This window comes from Balearica regulorum, chromosome 14 (genome assembly GCF_011004875.1).
Source record: "Balearica regulorum gibbericeps isolate bBalReg1 chromosome 14, bBalReg1.pri, whole genome shotgun sequence".
Classification (NCBI taxonomy): domain Eukaryota; kingdom Metazoa; phylum Chordata; class Aves; order Gruiformes; family Gruidae; genus Balearica; species Balearica regulorum.
Window position 1 is genome coordinate 21,177,257 of NC_046197.1, and position 19,228 is coordinate 21,196,484.

Genomic DNA, 19,228 nt, shown 5'->3' on the forward strand with positions numbered 1-19,228 from the left:
CCCTCGTCCCTCCCGGCACAGGGGGGAGGCGTGGGGGTCCCGCACCCTGCGCCCGGCCAGAGGCTCCCGGTTCCCCTTCCTGGGAGCAGCGGTACAGATCAAAGGACCACCAACATTATGATAGTTCCTTGACAAAATGCCGGTGAAGGACTACACCAATGTTACCTTGTGAGTGTTCACAATTACTAGCAAGCCCCAAAACACCAACATCCTGAAAATTTTTGATGCTAAAGCAGCATGTAAGCACTTGTATTAACTGTTATTCACCTAGATCCAGAAAAGATTTCTAACAAGTTTCAACAAGTGAATACAAGTGCTCTGCTCTAAGTGAGGGGTGAGATTGTGTCCACGGTCACTGCGAGCTCCAGGAAGCAGCCATGGGAAAGAAAACCAGGCTTGGGGGAAAAGCTGAGAACAGAAAGGGCATGGAAGTGGGAGGAAAGAGTTACAGAGGGGGTGAAGAAATGAAGGTTGTGACCATGGTTAGAGGAAGAAACAGCCCATCCATCCAGGTGCAGGGGGCCCCAACGTCACAAACACGCCTATTCTATCCTATCCTATCCGGCTGTCAGTTATTTATTCCGACCTGCCTTCCTGCCTCATCCTTCTTCTTGCTGAAGAAAGAATATTCCAGACTCCCAGCACCGCGTTGTTTGTTCACTCTTCCCAGTTAGTAATAGGCATGCATTTCATTTCAGAGTTTCTCTTATTTTCAATATATTTCCATAACTCGTTCCTGATGCCTTTTATGTTTTCCTTTATTTTGCTGTGCAACCATTCTCTCATCATCGCCGTACGTTTGTGCTCCTCCTTTACAAGCCCTATTTTCGCAGTTTGCATGAGTCCTGTTTGTTTTCTGGTCGCTCCTGAGGCAATCAAAGGTCTCTTCCTGTGCTCCTTGTCCTTGTTTAACACCAGAAAGTCTTTCTGAAGGAGAACTGGCCCTCCCGTAATCCACTATTCCCACAGTCTGTTTTTCTGCATGAGAAAGCGCATACGTCCAGGCATGCGTTTGCCGTGAGAGTTTCTGTGGTCCTGGCACTGACGCGGTCCCTGCTCCCCGTATGAGCTTGGGGGACTGATGGAGAGCAAAGCTGGCCTGCGTCTCACCTTCATCATGTTCTTTCAGTGTCACTAAGCCAAGCGCATGGATTTACTACTAGCACAAATGGACAGACAAAATGAGTTAATTAGAACTAAACATTAAACTAATTGCTTCCTGTTTCAAAAGCTTTGAAGTTCTCCTGTTTCAAACACAATACATGAAATTTTTCTCTTCTTGGTACCTTTTTTCTACCAAGCATCAGTGTTTGGGAGTGCTGGAAGATGTTCTCTTCCCAAAGCCTAAATCATTTCCATGGAAAATTTCATCTTTTCCACGCTTCAGGAAACCAACATCTAGATTCTCTCTTCCACCTTCCCGACCTCCCAAAAGTGGCTGCTGGGGGGTGAACTCTGCAGAAATCCTGCCTGAGCCCTGGGCACTGATACGGAGGATTTGGGGAAATGGGTTTGTCTCCTTCCACAGAAAAAGGCAGGAAAAGCCTGAACGGGTCACTGGTACACAAGCGGTGAGGGGCAGTTTGGTGATTACAGCTTGGAAAAACTGCAGTGCAGGGTCCTGCTGACAAGGCCACAGCGCTCGGCAGCTGACAGACAAAAATGCACGTTTTGTCCACGGGCGACGCAGCGCCAGCAGCCCTAAACCCCACTGCCCCACCAGCACGCTTCCCTCCGTACCTGCCGAGCTGGGCTCTCACGGGATGGGGCCCTGCTCCCCGCGGTGCTCCCCACATCTTGGCCGGCAGACCAGAGCTGAAGTCGTGCTGGGTCTGAAGCACTCGGCCGTGGATGGAGCTGCTCTGCCAGCCACAAGGTTTTTCCTGCAGTTCCCATATATGACATTACAAATCCTAAAAGGTGGAGAAGGACAATCTAGGGCTGCAGAGACTGGCACAGCAGCAGCAGCAAAGCCTCTAGTCCCCGGCTGCCCCAGGCACCGGCATCTCTGCTTAAAACTGACCAAGGCTCTGGAGCTTCCCATTTTCTGGCACGTATCTCCCACAGCTGTGCGACCACCTAAGAGGCTAGAAATGGAGCTCAGCATTTGGGGTTTTCCCCTTGAAATTTAGGGCCGCATTGTGTCTGGGAGACCTCACGGTGGGTGAGGACAGGCAGCCCTGCGGCAGAGCACAGACTCGTATGCTGCGGAGGCGCAGAGCCGTGGCTGCCTCCGTTGGAGTCACTCGCTGGAGTTTTTATCTCATCTGCCGGCATAGGAAGGGCAGGCAGGGCACTTACACTACTTTCCTGTCCCAAATTCAAAGATTCCCCTCTTGATCCAAGGAATCTTTTGAAGGAAACACTACCATGTCTTGGAAAGCAGACAGAATCCAGAAAATGGATCTGTTCCTTATTTCCAGATTCCTGCCAATTGCAGTGAAGCTCCCACAGCCAGAAACAGCAGAACAGTTAATCAAAAGGGACTAAAGAAAATGAACCACAATGCAAGATGTTATTGAAGCCGAGAACCTGGTACGATTCAAGCCAAGAGCGGTATCTGCAGCTCTAACAGTTCAGTTAACAGTTTAGAATATATACGGCTGTCTTCATGCCAAAGCCAACCACCGTTTGCCTCAAGCAAAGAAGTCGTCTCTCCCAGAGGTGCGATGTCGCAGCAGGGCCGAGCACTTTGTGTTGGTCGCTGTTTCCAGTTGGACGTGAGACAGGATGGGCCACTCATCGCGTATGGGATGGAAATGCTGTGCAGCGACACAAGCCTGGGCTGGAACGGCACCGGCAGGTGACTGAGGCTTCACAAATGCACACGAGGATATTTGTTCTTACAACTTTTATTTCTAACTTGTCTGCAGAGATGATGGGACGAGGGGTCTGCTGGCAGCCTGTGCTGTAAAGGTAGCACACTTTCTCACAGCATTCAAACAAACGGAATAGAATAGAATAGAATAGAATAGAATAGAATAGAATAGAATAGAATAGAATAGAATAGAATAGAATAGAATAGAATAGAATAGAATAGAATAGAATAGAATAGAATAGTTCCGTTGGAATGGCCCTACAATGACCATCCGTTCAACTGCCCGACGGATGGGGCTTTTCAGGGCTGACCAGAAGTTAAAGGAACAGCATTTGTTTCCAGCTGAAGGGCCAGCAGAAGGACTGAGCTTAACACTCGGTGATTTGCATTTCATACACAACTGCGATGTTGCAAATGGCAATAAAATAAACAAGCACAGGTTCCCTATTCGTTCTAGGACACACACGCAGTACTCTAGTCCAACAAACGTGCTGAAGGTATCTCCATCTTGCCTTTAACACAAAGATCGAGCCGGTCAGTACTGCTGATTTCTGGGGTACGGGACCCCCCAAACGCACACCTAGAGCAGCTACATAGAGCGCAGAAAGCGTCGGCACACCTGCACTCCTCAGGAAAAACACCCCTCGGGCTGCCCTCAAGTTGTACCGCGTGGGTTCACAGCACCCAGGTTTATTCAGCTGCAGGTTTATTCAGCCGTCTAAATGATCTGCTGTATTGTGTATTACATTGAGTTTTCTAGTATAGATAAGGGTCAGTAAAGCGGTTATTTTACGTGACCTTTGTAGTTTCATTTTGATGAGAGTCAAGATGGTAAAGTTCCCTCATCTCTTCTGGTTTCAGTATATCTCTTCTTTCTCTACTATACTGCAACAACAAGAACATTAAGAAGCCTCTCTTCCTGTAACCCAGATTAAAGACTGAAATAAAATCACGGTCACACAGTGTTAAAGCAGAGAGATAACCACGGGAGAGCAGTAACCTGCGCTCACCTTGCTCTCGCCGCATTCTCCTCGACATGCACAGTTGGCCGCTGCAGGTGAAGGCCACCGGGCCAGCTGGACGACGGCTGTGACCTCTGGTCCTTCTCTGATAGAAATACCTGGGTTCGTTACAATAGACAGTGTATTAGAGGAGACCTTAGAGCAGGCAGTAAGATCCCATGGGAAGACTAGTTTGAGGCATTAATTGTTTCTTAATATTCTTAAACAAGTTCAGCCTGCTTTTCATCTTGATACAAATTCAGCATAAGTATTTTGGAGCTTGTCTTCATTAGAAAAAGACATCAAGAAAGGATGTGGGTAGTTAATCCCAATAAATGCATGCTTAAGCCTTAGACCTCTGAATTTTTCCCAGTAATTACGAATGCTTTTGGGGAATTCTGTCTACGTTAAGCATCGCTGTCACAGACAAACTGCAAGGGCTGTTTCTCATCCCACAGGTCCCGCGAGCCAAGGCCCTGTACACCTACCGAGGACACAACCCCGGGGAGCTGAGGTTCAATAAGGGGGACATCATCATGCTGCTCCGACAGCTGGATGAGAACTGGTATTTGGGGGAGATCAATGGGGTCAGCGGTGTTTTCCCAGCCAGCTCCGTCCAAGTCATCAAGCACCTGCCCCTGCCAGCACCCCTCGGCAGAGCACTCTACGGCTTCGACCTGCGGAGCAGGGATAAGACCGAGACCAAGGACTGCCTGACGTTTCACAAGGTAACACCACCCCGCAGCAGCCAGGGGCTGGGCTGTTTTCTTCTTTAGGCTGTACGGTGTTCTGCTGCTCCCCACCTCCGTAGGAGCTCCCCTCTGGAAATCAGTAAGGGCCCCAAGCCCCCTCAGCCACTGCCGACAGCAGTTAAACCCCCGCGACCGCCCCGCAGGCACGCAAGGGCACGTGCAGGACGAGGGGCGTCCAGAGAGGGATGCGAGTGCCCGCCACGAGCAGCGATTGCAGTCCCTCGTCTCAGCTTCTTGCCCGTGCTGCTGCCGCTGGTGGCAGCCTGCTCTCGAGACCAAAACACTCCAGGGAGATCTCTTAAAGACACCGACTGACACAGTAAAGAAAACTGCTTCCAGGTCTGGGGGTACATCACTCGTGCAGGCTGAACGTGCCCAGTCTACTGGAGGTCTGCATTTGCAGAGCAATACCTGAACTTTTACTGTGTTTCCCCTTGTTCCCCAAAGGCTCCAGAGCCTGCGTTCACTATGTTAGAGGACACGCTCTTCTGGGTAACTGCATCTCCCAGGAAGGTCAGCTGTCCCCGTAACATCAAAGGGAGGTGAGGCACAGCAGAGCAGAGCAGAGCGTGCTGCCAGAGGCGTCAGTGTCCTCCCAGAGAAGTCACCTCTGCCTCCATCCAGCTGGCAGCACAGATTCGATGCTCTCCTCACTCTCACGGGTGGGAAGAGGGGGCAGGAGGCAGCGGCTCTGGTCCAGGCCAGGCGTCCCCAGGGAGTCAGAGCTGGGTGTGGGGTGGCTGGCAGGGGGCAAAGGAAACCCAGCAGCCAAAGCCAGCTGTGGTCTCTGGCTAAGGGGAGGAACTAAAGAGAAAAATCAGTTCAGAGCAGTGCCACACGCCACCAGCAGCTCTATAAACGTGGGTTTTCAGCTTGCTAGTGCAGATGCAGAGAGGCTGGGCAGCCAGCAGCCCTCCCTCCATCATCAGGATTCACTTATTAGCAGGAGGCGCCTTCCTCGGCTTTCTGCCATCTGCGTTTGTTTCTTCTCTTTCTCTCTATTTGCCTTTGTTTCACAGCTTACTCATTCTGTTTACTTGCGTTAGGAGGCTGCGCTCATCCCCACTCCCACAGCAAAGTTCACACGTGGGGAGTTGGCGCACATCTAAACCAAACGTGCTTCTGCAAAGAGGGGAGAGCATCCTCCTGTCCCCCAGGCTTGTGACAGCGGTCGGTTGTCACCGTACGAAATGACAAAGATTGGAGCAGCCCCTTCAGAACTCCCTTCTGCAGTAACCGAGGCGGTGCCGGGTCCTGCCCCAGCTGGGCACAGCACAGGGTGAGCAGAGGGTGCCATCTCTCTGCAAACCACCGTCAAGAGACGGTTTACCCCTCCAGGAGCCCCGGCAGGCAGGGAACCTCAACACAGGGATGCTGGAACCTCGGGCGGATGACACAGGACTTGCATTTGTCCAGCACAGCCTGGCCTTAGGCCAAAGCTCTGCTGCAGGCAGCTTGATCTAGCGTTTTCAAAAATACAAGCTGGCTGTAAAACAAAACCGACAAAGCAAACCAACCGCCACAGCTGCCCGCTCTCGCAGGAGGGCTGCACGCTGCAGCTGGCTTTGCAGTAGCTGCTCTCCCTCGCCGGGATACCTGCTCTGCATCTGCGCGGGATACCCCCAACTTTCGCCTTCGCCCCCCCCTCCACGTGCCCCTGCCCTCCCTCGGGAGGAGATGACGGTAATTTGGCAACGAGCCCACCTGGAAGTTTGTGCAGAGATTCAAGTGCAATACCACATAGCAATCTCTTCTTATTGTTCAAGGCAGGAGCCAGCAGACAACGTTCAGACACACAAATGAAAGCTAAGAGTCGTTTACTGCAAGGTTAATACAAAATTTCCACCAGTTCAGAGGGAAACTTTATGCATGTACTCTGCACGGGTGTAAATGCTTGGGCCAGCGGGAATAAGCCTTCTCTGACCCCCTCAGCCTTGCAGTCATTAAAATTTTAGCCCCAAACTTTGCACATTAGTTCAGAAGAGAGAAAACCATAATTTTTTTTCTGTAAAATTCTCCTTACTTCCTCCCACACACACACGTGGCAGATATCCTTAAAAAGATGAAATCAAAACATCTTAAAAGTTAACAAGATTTAATTCTGCTAGGTTGCTCAGAAATGTAGGTCCTTCCACAGAGGTGTAGCTATCAGTCAATACAAACTAGCTTTTTTCCTCTGGAGTATGTCAAATACCCGCTCTCCAGCAACGTCAGGTTATTTCAGCTCCTGAAATAGCGATCTCAGCTTCTCGGCCGTGTGACACCAATTACCTCGACACTTACACGGGGGTTTTTCACCTGGTTTGTAGCTGAAATACCATTTTCATTACTGGTTGCATGAGCGGCAATTACAGAGGCATTTCCACACAATGGAAACCGTCCAGCAAGTCAAAGGCTTTTCAAGTCCTCGCCCTCAGACCGGTGTCCACGGTCCCAATTCAGCCACGCTTGCACCTTTAAATTATAAAACAAGTTTGAGCACTGCACTGAGCGAGGGCAGACAAGCTGGCGTTTCAGCACACGTAGGTACCAGAAGCTGGCCCAGAGCACTCGATGGGGCCGAGGCTGTTTCACGGGGCTGCTCTCCGAAACGTCCCGTCCTCGCCCCCACCACCCAGCTCTCCCGCGCGAGGGCTGTGTCGCCGTCCTGCCCGGGGTGACAGCATCACCGTCCTCGGAGCCGAGGAGAGCAGAGGGCGAGGCAGGCGACAAAGCAGGGACCTTCCCCTCCTTCTGCACGCAGAGGGGACAGCCCGGCCGCCGCCATGCCCACCCCACGCCGGTACCGGCACCGCCGCCTCCCGGCCCTGCAGACAGTGAGCCGACAGCTTTCCCTCTCCCTGGCCAGAATGAGGCGAAAAGAAATGCAAAATTCAGGCAAAATATCAAAATTGCATTTTGAAGGGGTTCTGTTGTAATGGGCTCTCATGTAGCTCTGTTTGCTGGGGGTCACGGTGGCCCCAGCCTCCCCCAGCGCCAGGGCAGTGCGTCGCAGGCGGCGTTCCCAGCACTCCGGAGGCCTTTAGGCCGCCCGCTCCCTGACAGGACTTTGTTAGCACTGGTCTAGACATTAATTGTATTCCTGCAGTCTAGCTTGAGATGCAGGGTGTAAATGGCACCAACGAGAATTCCTAGAAATAAAATTAATACTTGTGATCATCATAATTACAGCAAGCACTTCTTTGTGGCTATTTTATAAAAGGACACTAGTAAAACATCTTATTTGAAGCTCTAATATATTTTGTAAAATGTCTTTTCATTTAATGCAATCATTTTAGCTTCAGTGATTACTTATTTAAGCCTGGCGTTAACAGACATAAGTTTGTTAGGGCCGCATAAAGCCACCAAGGAATTAGAAATTAATTATGGAGAAGGCAAAAGATAGGCCTGTTTTGGGAGATGCAAGGCTTTTCTCAGCTTTGACACTTAGGCTTCTGCCCCAGTTTATCACATCTCCTGGCGTTTAGAGAGGCAGAAAAATGTTTCCGGTTTAGGCTAAAGCGTAATTACACACAGCAGTGACACTATTGCTATCTTGTATGTGTACACATGCACACGCTCTACAGTTTTTAAGCCTTGCTTTAAGGAGTGAGGAAGAAGGAAACGTGAAAACAATCCCCGCTTTAAAATGATAATGGTTGGGAGACACCTGCACCTCTGCCACCTTAGAGCAATCCCTGCTCACCCCAGGAGCCAGGCACGTCACCTCGCGCGAGGGGGTGAGAATCTCAAAGTTTTGCAATTCGTTAATGTCAGCAGTAAATCATGATTAATTCCTCTGGCAGTCATCGTGGTAAAAAACATTGTCACCACATGCCCTTTGCTATTAATACTGTGTGATCAGCAGTTTCCAAGAAATTCTGTTTGAACGTTGCCCATATGCAAACTCAGGGCCTGACTCTTCCCTCATTAAACCCGCTGGTTAACAAGCCAGGCTTTTTTTCAACGGAAGCAGGATCAAGCCACGAATGTTTAGGCCCACAGAGATGTAAAATGGGTGGATCTAATTCTGCTGGGAAAGTCACCGCCGGTGAGGGTTCTCCGATGTGGAAAAGGAAGATGTGCCCAAATGTCCCTTCTCGTTTAGAGTTAAATTTATTGTAGCGCTGCTAGAGTCAGCCAGCTCTGCTTACACCGCTGCAAGCCAAAGGCTTGGATGGGAAGCAAAGCCTTCTGTTCAGCGCTGGGGAGGGGCACTCAGCCTCAATAACGTGTTGTCTAAGCAACAAGTTTTTCAAACCAATTTTAATTTTGCTGTCAGCTTTGCATCGGTAATTTTGCATCCGGGATTTGTCACTGAAAACGCATCAGGGAAATGACTGAGCCACAAGTTTCTAAAGATCGCCTGTAACGTCATCTGAAATCTGCCCACAGCTCTGCTGCCAGATAGGAAAAGAGAGGAAAAAGGGAAAACTGAGCAGTCGCCAGGCTGTGCCAGGCATAACTTCTGACATGTGCCATCGCATCTCCCTTTGTCTCTTCCAGCCAAATACCACTGCAAGGCAACTCCTGCAGACCAGCAAGAGCCACTGGTCCCCTCAGTTTAAGTGTGCATCCCTACGAACGGCGTCTCCCAAAGCGAAGGGTGCGGATTCGCCAGCTTTCCCCAAGGTGCCCGACTCCAGGCGGAAGAGCCTGCGGCAGTTCTCCATCACCACCGCCCTGAACACCCTCAACCGGATGGTCCACGCGCCCGCGGAGCGGCAGGCGCTGGAGATCAGCTCCCCCGTGCTCATCAGCTCCAGCAACCCCACCGTGGCCACCCAGAGCAGCGAGAAAGTGGAGTTTCCCTACGGCACCCCTCTCCAGGTAAGGGAGCAGCGGCGCAGATGCTGCAGGAGCGGTACAAGTCCAAAATGCCAATCTTGGGTAGAAACACTGAACGCGCAGGCAGCGATTCGCAAAGCTAAAGCACAAACCTGCAGACAAAGCACCCGTGCTAATAGTGTCATTAGGGTATGTCATCCACATCAGGCTGCCTGGGATTTCTTCCCCTCCTTTTGAACTGTAAAGGTCTGTCTTCCGAGGTCAGGGCCCAAGGGAATTCATAAAAAGAGAAATTAAGTTGTTAGAGTAACTAAGCATGGGTAAAGCACATCCCCGTTCTGATTTCTGCCCTACTGCAGTGAGCCCCAGGTGTAGAGCGAGAGAAAACAGAGCGCTTAACTTGCAAAATACAGTATCTTTCATTTTAGAAAGCAATAAGGAATGTGAATTCCCCAGGGAGCTAACTGGGCCTCAGCTCGCTGAGATGCGCAGGGGTGTGCGTGCCTGGATTCACACTACGAGCGAGTGGCTGGTTTGCCGTATAATGATGTACATCAAAACCAGGCAGTGCTCAGCATCTGCAAAATTAAAGCTAAAACCAGCCATTGGCCACGCTCACCCGCGTTACTTTGATGATGAGCCTTTCTGAGCTCCTCTCACAGAATTAAGTTGCACCGGCATGGCAGGACCTGCAGAATCAGGCCCTGAATTATGAGCAAATAAAAGCCCGGTGAGATGAGGAGGAAGCTGCATTGTACTGAGCAGGTCTGTGCTGCCGGTGATTGCTTTTAACGGCTTTTTCACCTAACCCCCGTGCTTCAAAGGAAAGTAGAAACCTGCCCTTTTTATTAACTGGTGTCTCAGTTTTTCTGGTAAGTCTCAAGCGTGCAAGGAGTGCCCAGCATCCTCAATGGTAAGCAGTGGGCTTCATCGAAAAACTTGATTAAGCCCAAAATCTGAGTGCAGGAGGTCACGCGTTCGGGTACCTCCAAACGCCACCTTCACTCTGCCTGCTGGGGCACACGCAGGTACGGAAGCGTGGAGCTCCGTAACCGTACCCTGCTCCACAAAGTTTTCTCCAAAGGCAAACTGCCTACAGGACAGGCTTCCGCGCAAAACACCAGCTCAGCAGTGTTATAACGTTACAGAAATAACGAAGCAGCCTCCTGCTCCTTCCAAGCAGGGCTGTCAGCCCTTCTGAGAAGCAGTGGGGGTCTCTGCCCTACCCTCAGTCAGCCCCCCGCCTGCATCCCTCCATGCCGCGGGGGGCAATTACCGGGAGTCCCCGCCGGTCTGCAGTCTAAACTGGGGACTCTGCTGGGAGCTGCCGAACTTGGGGCCGAGATAACGAACAGACTGACCTTCTGGACTATGCCCGCTCTTCATTTTAGGGGAGAAAAAAGCCTCGTTCCTTCTGCATGCTCTGACTAAAGATCTCAATACAGAATCTTCACAGATCATCTGAAATGGGAGAAAAAGGGTTTTGTTTAGATTTATACGACATCTTTCATATTCAAGGTTGCTCTAACATTTTATAAAGCAATAAGGCAGCCCCCGGTAGTTTGGTGTCTGCGCGATAAAACCCAGCAGGCATTTTGTACTTAGCAATAGCCTGCAAGGAGCCTTGGATGTTAGATCCTGGTTTATGTGAGAGGAAATGAAGCCTTACAATAGAACTATAATTCAATTGAAATGGTATCACGTCTCGTGAACCCAACATAATTTTACCAAAAACATCTTAGTGTGAACTATTGTCAACAGCAGAAGCACTAGTGGATCTGTTAATGTGTTGCCTTAGATGGGTTGGAATTTCCTTTCTTCTAAACAATGCTTTTGCTCCCAGAGGTTTGCAGGAAGATCCATGGCGTTCACGGGGCCACACAGGTTGCAGCTTTTCCCGTTCCCATCTCTGGGTCTGGGTTGCGATGACTGACCTGCAAAGTTGAGATTCTTTTGCAAGCCCAGATACGCGCTGCCAGGCTGGACCGTGTTGGCCATGTCGCAGTGAGGTCGCTCGTCCTTTCTCCTAGTACTAATCAGACAGAAAAGCTGCGGGGGTGAATTTGTTGATAAGGCAGCCCTTCACGATCAGAACAAAGTTGCAGGACGCAGGAGTAATGGCAGAGCCGAGAGCCGATGCTGATCCCGATGTTACCCTGCTCAGCAGGTCCTGGTGGAAGTTCAGCTTGGATACTAAGTGCCGAGACTTTGGCAAAACAGCAGCTCATCTCCGAAAGCAGAGTTGTTCCATGGCAATTAATTTACACACACAACATTACCTGGAAGTAAAAGATCTGTGTCTCTTGGGTTTAAACTACTCCAGATAAAACAGAAGCTCAGAAGTAAGGAACAGTTGTGTGCCTACTGCCAGCCCTGAAAATTCAGAGTACAAGTATCAAGGTGGGGGTCTTCCGTTATTAGCAATATAGTAAAGAAAAGAGCGGGTTGAATCACATCCTTAATTGCTTCCGTGTGTTTTCGTGCTCCCTAGTAAGCCTGCAGAGGTTGAGTAGCCTGGATCTTTGTGGGTGGTCACAAATACGGTGCAGCAGATGGAGCTGAGTCTACAGCCGAGCTCAGCCTTCCCGACTCCGGGCTGAAATCCTCCCCAGGGTTCAGCCGGGTGCCGCGGCCGTGCTGTGCCAGGAGCAGCGATGGCAGCTCTCGAGCCACCCGGAGCCAGCCCCGAACGGCACGGCCTCTCAGAGGAGTTTCTGAGACCTGGTGGACAAGACCCAACAATTTTTCAGAATGAAGTAGGCGAGGATTTAACCGGTTAAGTGGGAATTGAGACCAAGCCCAGGGTTGGACAACCTTAGCTGGCAGGCAAGGGTGAGGTACACGGGTCACGCTGGGCAAGGGGAGCGGGGTGGAAGGTGCCCCCCCCGCCCAGCCCCTGGCGCCAGCCCCCCCCGCTGAGCAGGGGGATGGCGCGGGAAGGGAGCAGACATCTGCCTAAGATGGCAGCGGCGGGCGAAGCCGCAGAGGCTGCGTGGGGTTAGCGGTGAATCACCGGCAGGAGGAATGTGCACCGCAGCATCCGCCCTCCCTGGCAGCCAGGGAAAGCCTGCCTCCCCAGCCCCGGCTCCGCGCGGAGCCCAAAGGAGCCTGAGAGCAGCCACGGCCCGGGCTCCACTCCCAAACACCGGAGCTTTTCTCCCTCCGTAAAAGGAACTGCCCCACCAGCAGCACCCCAGGAGCACACCCTCCACGGAGCACCCAGAGGTGCTTCTGTCCTTTCAGACAGGGACCCAGTTTTGGTCCCTGCCCCAGATAAGGGTGCAAGGTCCCGTGAGAGCAGCTGGAAGGAGAGGAGCTGTGCTGCAAACGGGTTTGACGCTGGCAGGGGTCAGGATCACAGGAGGGGTGTCAGGAGGGGCATCAGCCATCGCTCGGGGATGCGGCAGCCAAGCAACCTGAGCGGTCAAACTGGAAACCAAGTGACCCTGCTACTACCCAAGCCTTTAAGTCCCTCTCCTCTGCAAGGACAGGCTTCCAGACAGATATCAAATACACATTTGGAGCTAGTAATTTAAAAAAAAAATCCACGCATTTTGAACAGTTACGTTCATTGCTTTCCTTGGGGTGGGGGTCAAAACAAGTGGGAATTTTCCAATAGCTTATAGTTACACAACACTTGCCCCAACCTACACGACAACATACGTTTGAGGGAGACAGAGAGGAGCACTAGTATCCCCCGAAGCGCCCCGTGCGTGACACGTCCCCCGGCAGTCACGTCTCCAGCGACGCTGGCGATGGCGGGGGGGGCGGGAGCAGGAGGGGCTGCACTGCGGGTAACGCAGCAGCGGGGCACGGCTCCAGCAGCAAAGCTGAAGAGGCTGCGCTGGGGGGTTGCGGGCCCTTCCACAACACGGTGTGCCTGCCCGCCTGGCGCTCCCACCGCCAAGGATCACGTCGGGCTCATTTCGGCCCATAAAAGGGAACAAGCGGCAGCGGCTGGCACTGCCGCCAGCCCTCCTCCTGCTCTTCCTTCCCCTCCATGCTGCCAAGCCGGGCTCAGGCAGGAGCCAGAACCAGTTTGCAGGGCTTGTGGCACACCGTGTCTGTGCATGTGCCTCTTGTGCAAGCGGGCCGAGGGGAGCGCGGCGTTGCTGCTCTGCACCCGCCCTCCCCGCCTCCAGCGGCCGCAGGCACCTTCCCAGTCACAACTGAGCTCATTCCCCTGGGCCCAGCGGAGCTCGGGTCGGGAAACATCGGGCTAAGAGCTGCTGCTACCCTTTGCCACTCGTTGCGGTGAGCTGATGAACCTGACACCTGCCGTCCAGTACGTTTGGCTTTTCTACGTAAGAAAAGTTCTGAAACTTGCAGGACCCAACTTCCAGCAGCACCAAGAGCACCAACCACCCCGCGATGGAAGGGGGGGGATCTCCCTCCCCACAAGGTCTCATGATCGCTCTCGCCAGGGGCTTGCCTGTGCCAGCAGGCATGGCAGAGCGGAGCCAAGCTAGAAATCACGTTGGGAACAAGCTGGATCCGGACATGGAGCAAGAGGGGGATTTACGGAGAGGCAGAAAATTAAACTCTTTGTACTTACAAGGGCTTGCAAGGTACTCACAGGAGATCAGCAAGACTGAATGCTGAAATCACTTATACCTGGCTAGAAAATATTTCAATTTGTTTCCTCTCTGTTGAAAATACAAAACCTGCTTAGACACAGGCGCCGGAAGGATCGCTGCTTCCACGCAGAGTGGGACCAGAGAGAGATGAAAAACATGAAGCTTTCCATCCAAAAGTGGACACTTCAACATGGTTCCATCAGGAAAACCAGCAAAAGGTGGTTGTTTTGCCCCCAGTGCAGGAAAAAGAAACTCCAAACCCCCAAGTTTCAAAGGTTTAGATCATCAAAATTATTAAAAGAGAATTATAATTTCCAATCAACATCATTTATATGGGAGGCTGCTCTGACCCTACCAGGACTTGAAAATGAGGAACTCAAAGATGGTTTGAAGCTTACCTGCCACTCCAGGTCCAGAGACAGAAGCTACAGTTGCTGGGTTTTTTTAATTAACTTAATTTACTGGAGAGTAACAGACCTGGTGACTCACTTTTTTTTTCCCCTAGGTCCTTGCTAAGCCAGTGCCCCAGCATGGTGTTACAGATACAATCACTAGAAATCAGATTTGGAATGAGTAAGACATTAAAGCTCTGACGACCTACATCATTAAAGATCCTGTGGTCTTTGCTGGAGAGCATGACTGCCAGCCACATCCCAGCCCGGAGACCTTCCGCTGTCTGAGATTCCCCAGGGATGCTGCTGCAGCCGCCCTGCCTTGCTGGGAGCTTCGTGTTCACCTCCCGACAGCAGCCACACTCCTGCAACAGCCCAACTCGGCTGACGCCTTTCAGCGTGCACAGCACTGAATTTCAGATGGGGATGAACCGCTTGCTCACAGCGGCTCACCCAGGGATACATTTTTGTGCTTTAGAAGGGATGGCTCAACAGAAGGGAGCATCCCGAGGATGCCAGACTGGAGGCTACCACCCCTTCCTCCAAGCGCGTGGGGCCAGCGCGCTGCCGAGCGTGCTCCCCATCACCCCCCGGCCCCGAGGTTTGCTGTGCTGCCAGCACAGCCACCAGCAGAAAAGCAAAGTTCACGGGTACAAACCAAACGGACGAGGAGGTGCATGCACGGCTGGCACAGACCGGCGGGTTCGGTAACCGGGACCTTCCCGTGCCGGGCTTGGCAGCACCGCTTGTTCAGAAACGAGCGCTGCCGGTGGAAGGCGGCAGATGGATGCCCCCCAGGACACGTCGCAGCCCCCGGAGCCGTGCGGTGCCAGGTGCGGCAGCGCCGCTCCCTCCATCCCCGCGACAGACCTCGGCCCTCCCGCCTGTGAAGCGGAGATAACAAACCCTCCCTGCCTCCACCAGGCTGGAAAGACCTCGCTAATCTCCTAATGCTTGCAAAGCCCCTGGAGAGCCTCCAGAGAAAGGCGATACAGCGGCACAGGGCGTTATTGCCATGGCTCCAGGCCCCGCCGGGAGGGACCACCTCTGGAGGGGAGAGATGCTGCTGTCCCTGGTCCAGCTCATCCTCTGCCTGGCTGCTGGGCACGTCAGCAAGGCAGCCAGCTAGGACTGGTCAAAAATTTCAGCTTAAATTGTTTGCTTTTGCCGTTTGAAAGATAGCTGGGCTTTGATGTGAAAGAGCAGGGTATCCCTCCCCTAGAACACTCCCAGTTTTCACTGAAAGGCCTTGCACCCTGGTTGCTACGTAAGTTTGCAACCAGCAAGGAAAATATTTCCTGTAAAGCATACTGCCGTGCAGCTCCCAGCAGGATCTAGCCCAGAGCCTTCTTTTTCTGGTACGGCAGGAATTCCCCGATCAGATAACCATCCCAAACCGCAAGGCTGACCAAGGGGGAAGACACCAACGTGTAGTCCAGGAGACATGGCCCCAACAGAGGGAAAACTGAGGAGGAGGCACATAGACCTACGCCTCTGCCAGGCACTTCAGGAGCATTTCTGAGTGGAAGTACTTTGTATAGTTCGCCAATATACTTTAGGGGGTTTTATCTACATATTCTTCAGATGTTTTTTGAAAAGGATTAACGTTTCCCATATCTAATAGCTCTAGTACCCATTTTTTACCACTCATTCAAGCAGCCAGCTGTGAAATGCTAACCCACTTTGCACTGAAACATCTCCACATCTTGTTCTTGGCACCTGGAAGCTCCCTCCAGCCTGCGGAGTACGCTGGAGTTGGAAGCGCAGACTTTATGAGTCTCAGCAAGATCATCCTATTCACTTTTCCATCTGCAGGGCACACGAGCAGGACTGCTCTTACTTGAGAAGCTGCATTCGTAGAGATTTTTTCTGTGCTTTCCGCTGGATGGCCTTCACCCTTTGAACAAAAGCCCCGTCTCCTCGCAGTGCCCTCACGGAGGTGAAGCCTCAGCAGAGATCAGTGCCGCGCGAGGGGGGGCAGCTGCCCGTGGTGGGGCCGTGCCGGAGCCCAGCGAGCACCAAGGACACGTAACCAAAACCAAACTCAGAAGAAGAAGAGAGACACTGTGCAGGCAGTTCTGGGGTCGGGGGGGTAACGGCCGGATGCTCAGCAGAACACCGGGCAGAGGACACCCAACAGTGCACGCCTCGCCTCAGAAACCCCCTAAATGGGTGGGTGTCACCTGAGCTGCGAGACGTGGAGGGACAGGGGGACAGGAACAGCCCAGCACGCTGCCCGCATCCTCGCTGGGACGACAGGGAGGTCTAAGGAGTCATCATCTCGTCTTTGGCAGGCGGCAGCAGGGACGGGCACTCACCCACTGCAGCAGCGGTCTGGGCACGGTTCAAGGCACAGAATTACCCTGACAGCAAAAATGGGGCCGAGGTTCCTCCCTGGAACATGAAAGACGTCTACGAGGGGACAGAGGGGACGTTAGGGTGGCTGGTACCTCTCCATAGGATGCAAAATGATGGTGGGGAAAGGGCCACCCCAAACCCAACGCGAACCCGAGCGAGGTGCCTCTGCCCCCGCCCTCGTGCTGCCCGCGGCACAGGCAGCTGCTCCCCGCACCCGGCACGGTCTGCGCTGCGTGTACGCACGGGTCCGTGAAGCTCCTCGGGACGCCACAGACGTGGTAAATAGCTTTAATAACAGTTATTAAAAGATCACTGGGGCAAGGACTGTATTATTTAGGGTTTAGACAATGCCAATACTCCCAGCTGGAGCTAAATAAATAACAAGTGAAACAGCAGTGATTACACCAGTCCTCACCTGGCAGATGTGACAGTCTCCTCCTGGTTAGCAAAGTCTGGGCTTGAAAGGCTGTTTTCCCAAACCCCTTCTCCCTCCTGAAGCAGGCACCAGAGATGGTGAATGAATCAAAGGTACTCGCCTTGTTCAGAGCCAAGCGAAAAGGGGTGAGAAAACACGGAGCGCGAGGAGAGAGGCAAAGGAGGGTTTCCCCACTCGAGTGGATCTCACGTATACGACATCAGCAACGATGACAGGTTTAGGGCTCAAGCTTAACTCTTGGAAGTCACGGCTGTTGGGTTAGTTCATCCTTTTTCACCGTTGTTCTGAGAGCCTCTGCGCCCCGGGTTAGCTGTCCCACCGAGCACCTCATTCAGAGGACGGGATCGGCACCATCAGTCCAGCCGGGCTGTACCCTGGGAAGCACCTCCGTGTGGAAGTGGAAGGACCATGAGTCTTCCTCTTACTGCCTGGTCTTTTTTTGTGTCAAATGCTCCAAACTCTTCTTTCTCCCGAAATGTTTTGGTTGTGTGGTTTTGGGTTGTTTTTTTTTAAGGGTGGGTGAAGCCTGCCAAGTGTTTGTAGCTGCTCTTCCAGTGGCTAAAATAAGCCTATATTCAGCTTAATACGTTGTTTTCTTTGCTTTCTTTCTCCCTGTAGGTCAGCACATCTTACTACCCTGCGCCAGGATCGTTGGGGCACTCAGCAGCCATCGTCACTCTGCCCCACCTGCAGCACCACGTATCAGCTCATATGTACGTAAGGAAACTGAAATACCGTGGGGGGTCGTGTGCTTTTCGGTACCTTCACCTTAGGCTTATCCAGCCAAAGGTTCTCGCGAGCCGGGAGGTAAAGGCTGCGCAGAGCGTAGCTCCCTCGTAGTGTCTCATTCCACGTAGGGATGTACTTGGTCCAGGCAGGGGGTTGCAGAGACTCGGTGCCACAGCCGAATCATTATATTCCCAGCAGCCGAGCTGTCCGTGCGCCTTACGACCTTACATCAGTATTTATATAGTTCTGCCTATTTGTCAACGGTACACTGGAGATTTTTTTAAATATAAAGAAACTGGTTACTCCTTAAGTGCCTCTAGTTATTTATTTTTAAATAGTGAAGGTTGCTGGTGTTTTGAATGATCCAATCTTCAAAACTTTCCCAGAGTTAAAATTTGCAGATAATATATTGTGATGATTTGTTTTCCTGTAGATGAGATTCACCAGCCTGGCACTGCAGAAAGCTACCTAATAACAAAATAGCAACAAGGTGCCTACATGGTAATTAGCACCTCCACAGTATGGGGCCAGACCTGTGGGAACACTAGTGCACATGAGCGGTACCTAGAAATCTGCGCCACGCTCACCATGGTTGCTGCTTTCACGCGTTAGACTATTGCACACACTTAATCCTAAACACAAGAAAACTCCTGAGACCTTAAAATAATTTGCAGAATGAGGATTGAAGTGTTCAATCCGCCGCCTATTTTGCACAGCTCCTTTTTCAACCCTGCAGTATCAAACCAGTATCTGCACATCCTGCCCTCCCAGACGAATCCTGTATAAAGTGATAAACCACTGCAGAATTAGAGCACCCTTACACTGAACCTCGCCTGGTCTGTGCAAGCACCAGAAGTCATCACTTTACAAAGACAGGCATTTCAAGTCAAGCTTTCAAGTGATTGTTCTGAACAACAGGGAGAGAGAAAGCTTTTTATAAGTTATGGGGTAGTCCTTGATTATCTAGACAACTAGTCTATTGTTTCTATTTTTAAAATACTATCTGATAATTGCTATATTGGTCTGTAACTCATTAGTATTTGGGAGCAGATCATGTTCCCCTTGGGAAAAAAAACCAAAACAAACAGCAATGCAATTAAATCTGTTACGCTGGAGGCAGAGTTCTTTAAAGAACAGATAGGGGAAAGTTTTAAAAAATATGCCATTTTCTTTTGCTCCTGTTTTACTCTGCGGTCACATGTGGTTCACTGCGGAAAACAAAGCTTCATCACCTAGTCGTAGTCCCAGAATCACAACGGAGAGGTCTAGAGGGCATGCCAAATTAATTTCCAGTCCGGCTTCCTCGCTAGCCCAGAGCAGAGCCATGTACCTCCTCCTTGGTCCACTTTATTCTGCAGGGCCCCAGTGGCAGCGACTGCAGTCCCAGCGTCGGTCTCT

At 51.7% G+C, this 19,228-nt stretch overlaps 1 protein-coding gene and 2 long non-coding RNA genes across 3 annotated transcripts in view; 1 reads left to right on the forward strand and 2 right to left on the reverse strand.

Moving 5' to 3' along the window:
• SH3RF2 (SH3 domain containing ring finger 2) overlaps positions 1-19,228 on the forward strand; it is a 43,432-nt gene that overhangs the window by 12,732 nt on the left and 11,472 nt on the right. Inside the window, exons 2-4 of the mRNA XM_075766395.1 lie at positions 4,278-4,547; positions 9,057-9,380; positions 17,720-17,814. Of these exons, the coding sequence (XP_075622510.1) occupies positions 4,278-4,547; positions 9,057-9,380; positions 17,720-17,814 (689 nt within the window). The remainder of the gene's footprint in view (positions 1-4,277; positions 4,548-9,056; positions 9,381-17,719; positions 17,815-19,228) is intronic.
• LOC142603833 (uncharacterized) lies at positions 2,742-4,409 on the reverse strand. The gene is made up of 3 exons (XR_012837712.1): positions 4,308-4,409; positions 3,829-3,938; positions 2,742-2,908 (listed from the first exon to the last, which is right to left on the reverse strand). It is a non-coding gene; the product is annotated as an uncharacterized LOC142603833 (long non-coding RNA).
• LOC142603832 (uncharacterized) overlaps positions 5,795-19,228 on the reverse strand; it is a 29,882-nt gene continuing 16,448 nt past the window's right edge. The window contains exons 6-8 of the long non-coding RNA XR_012837711.1: positions 10,700-10,799; positions 9,491-9,590; positions 5,795-7,025 (exon numbers count right to left, since the gene is read on the reverse strand). This is a non-coding gene — a long non-coding RNA (uncharacterized LOC142603832). The remainder of the gene's footprint in view (positions 7,026-9,490; positions 9,591-10,699; positions 10,800-19,228) is intronic.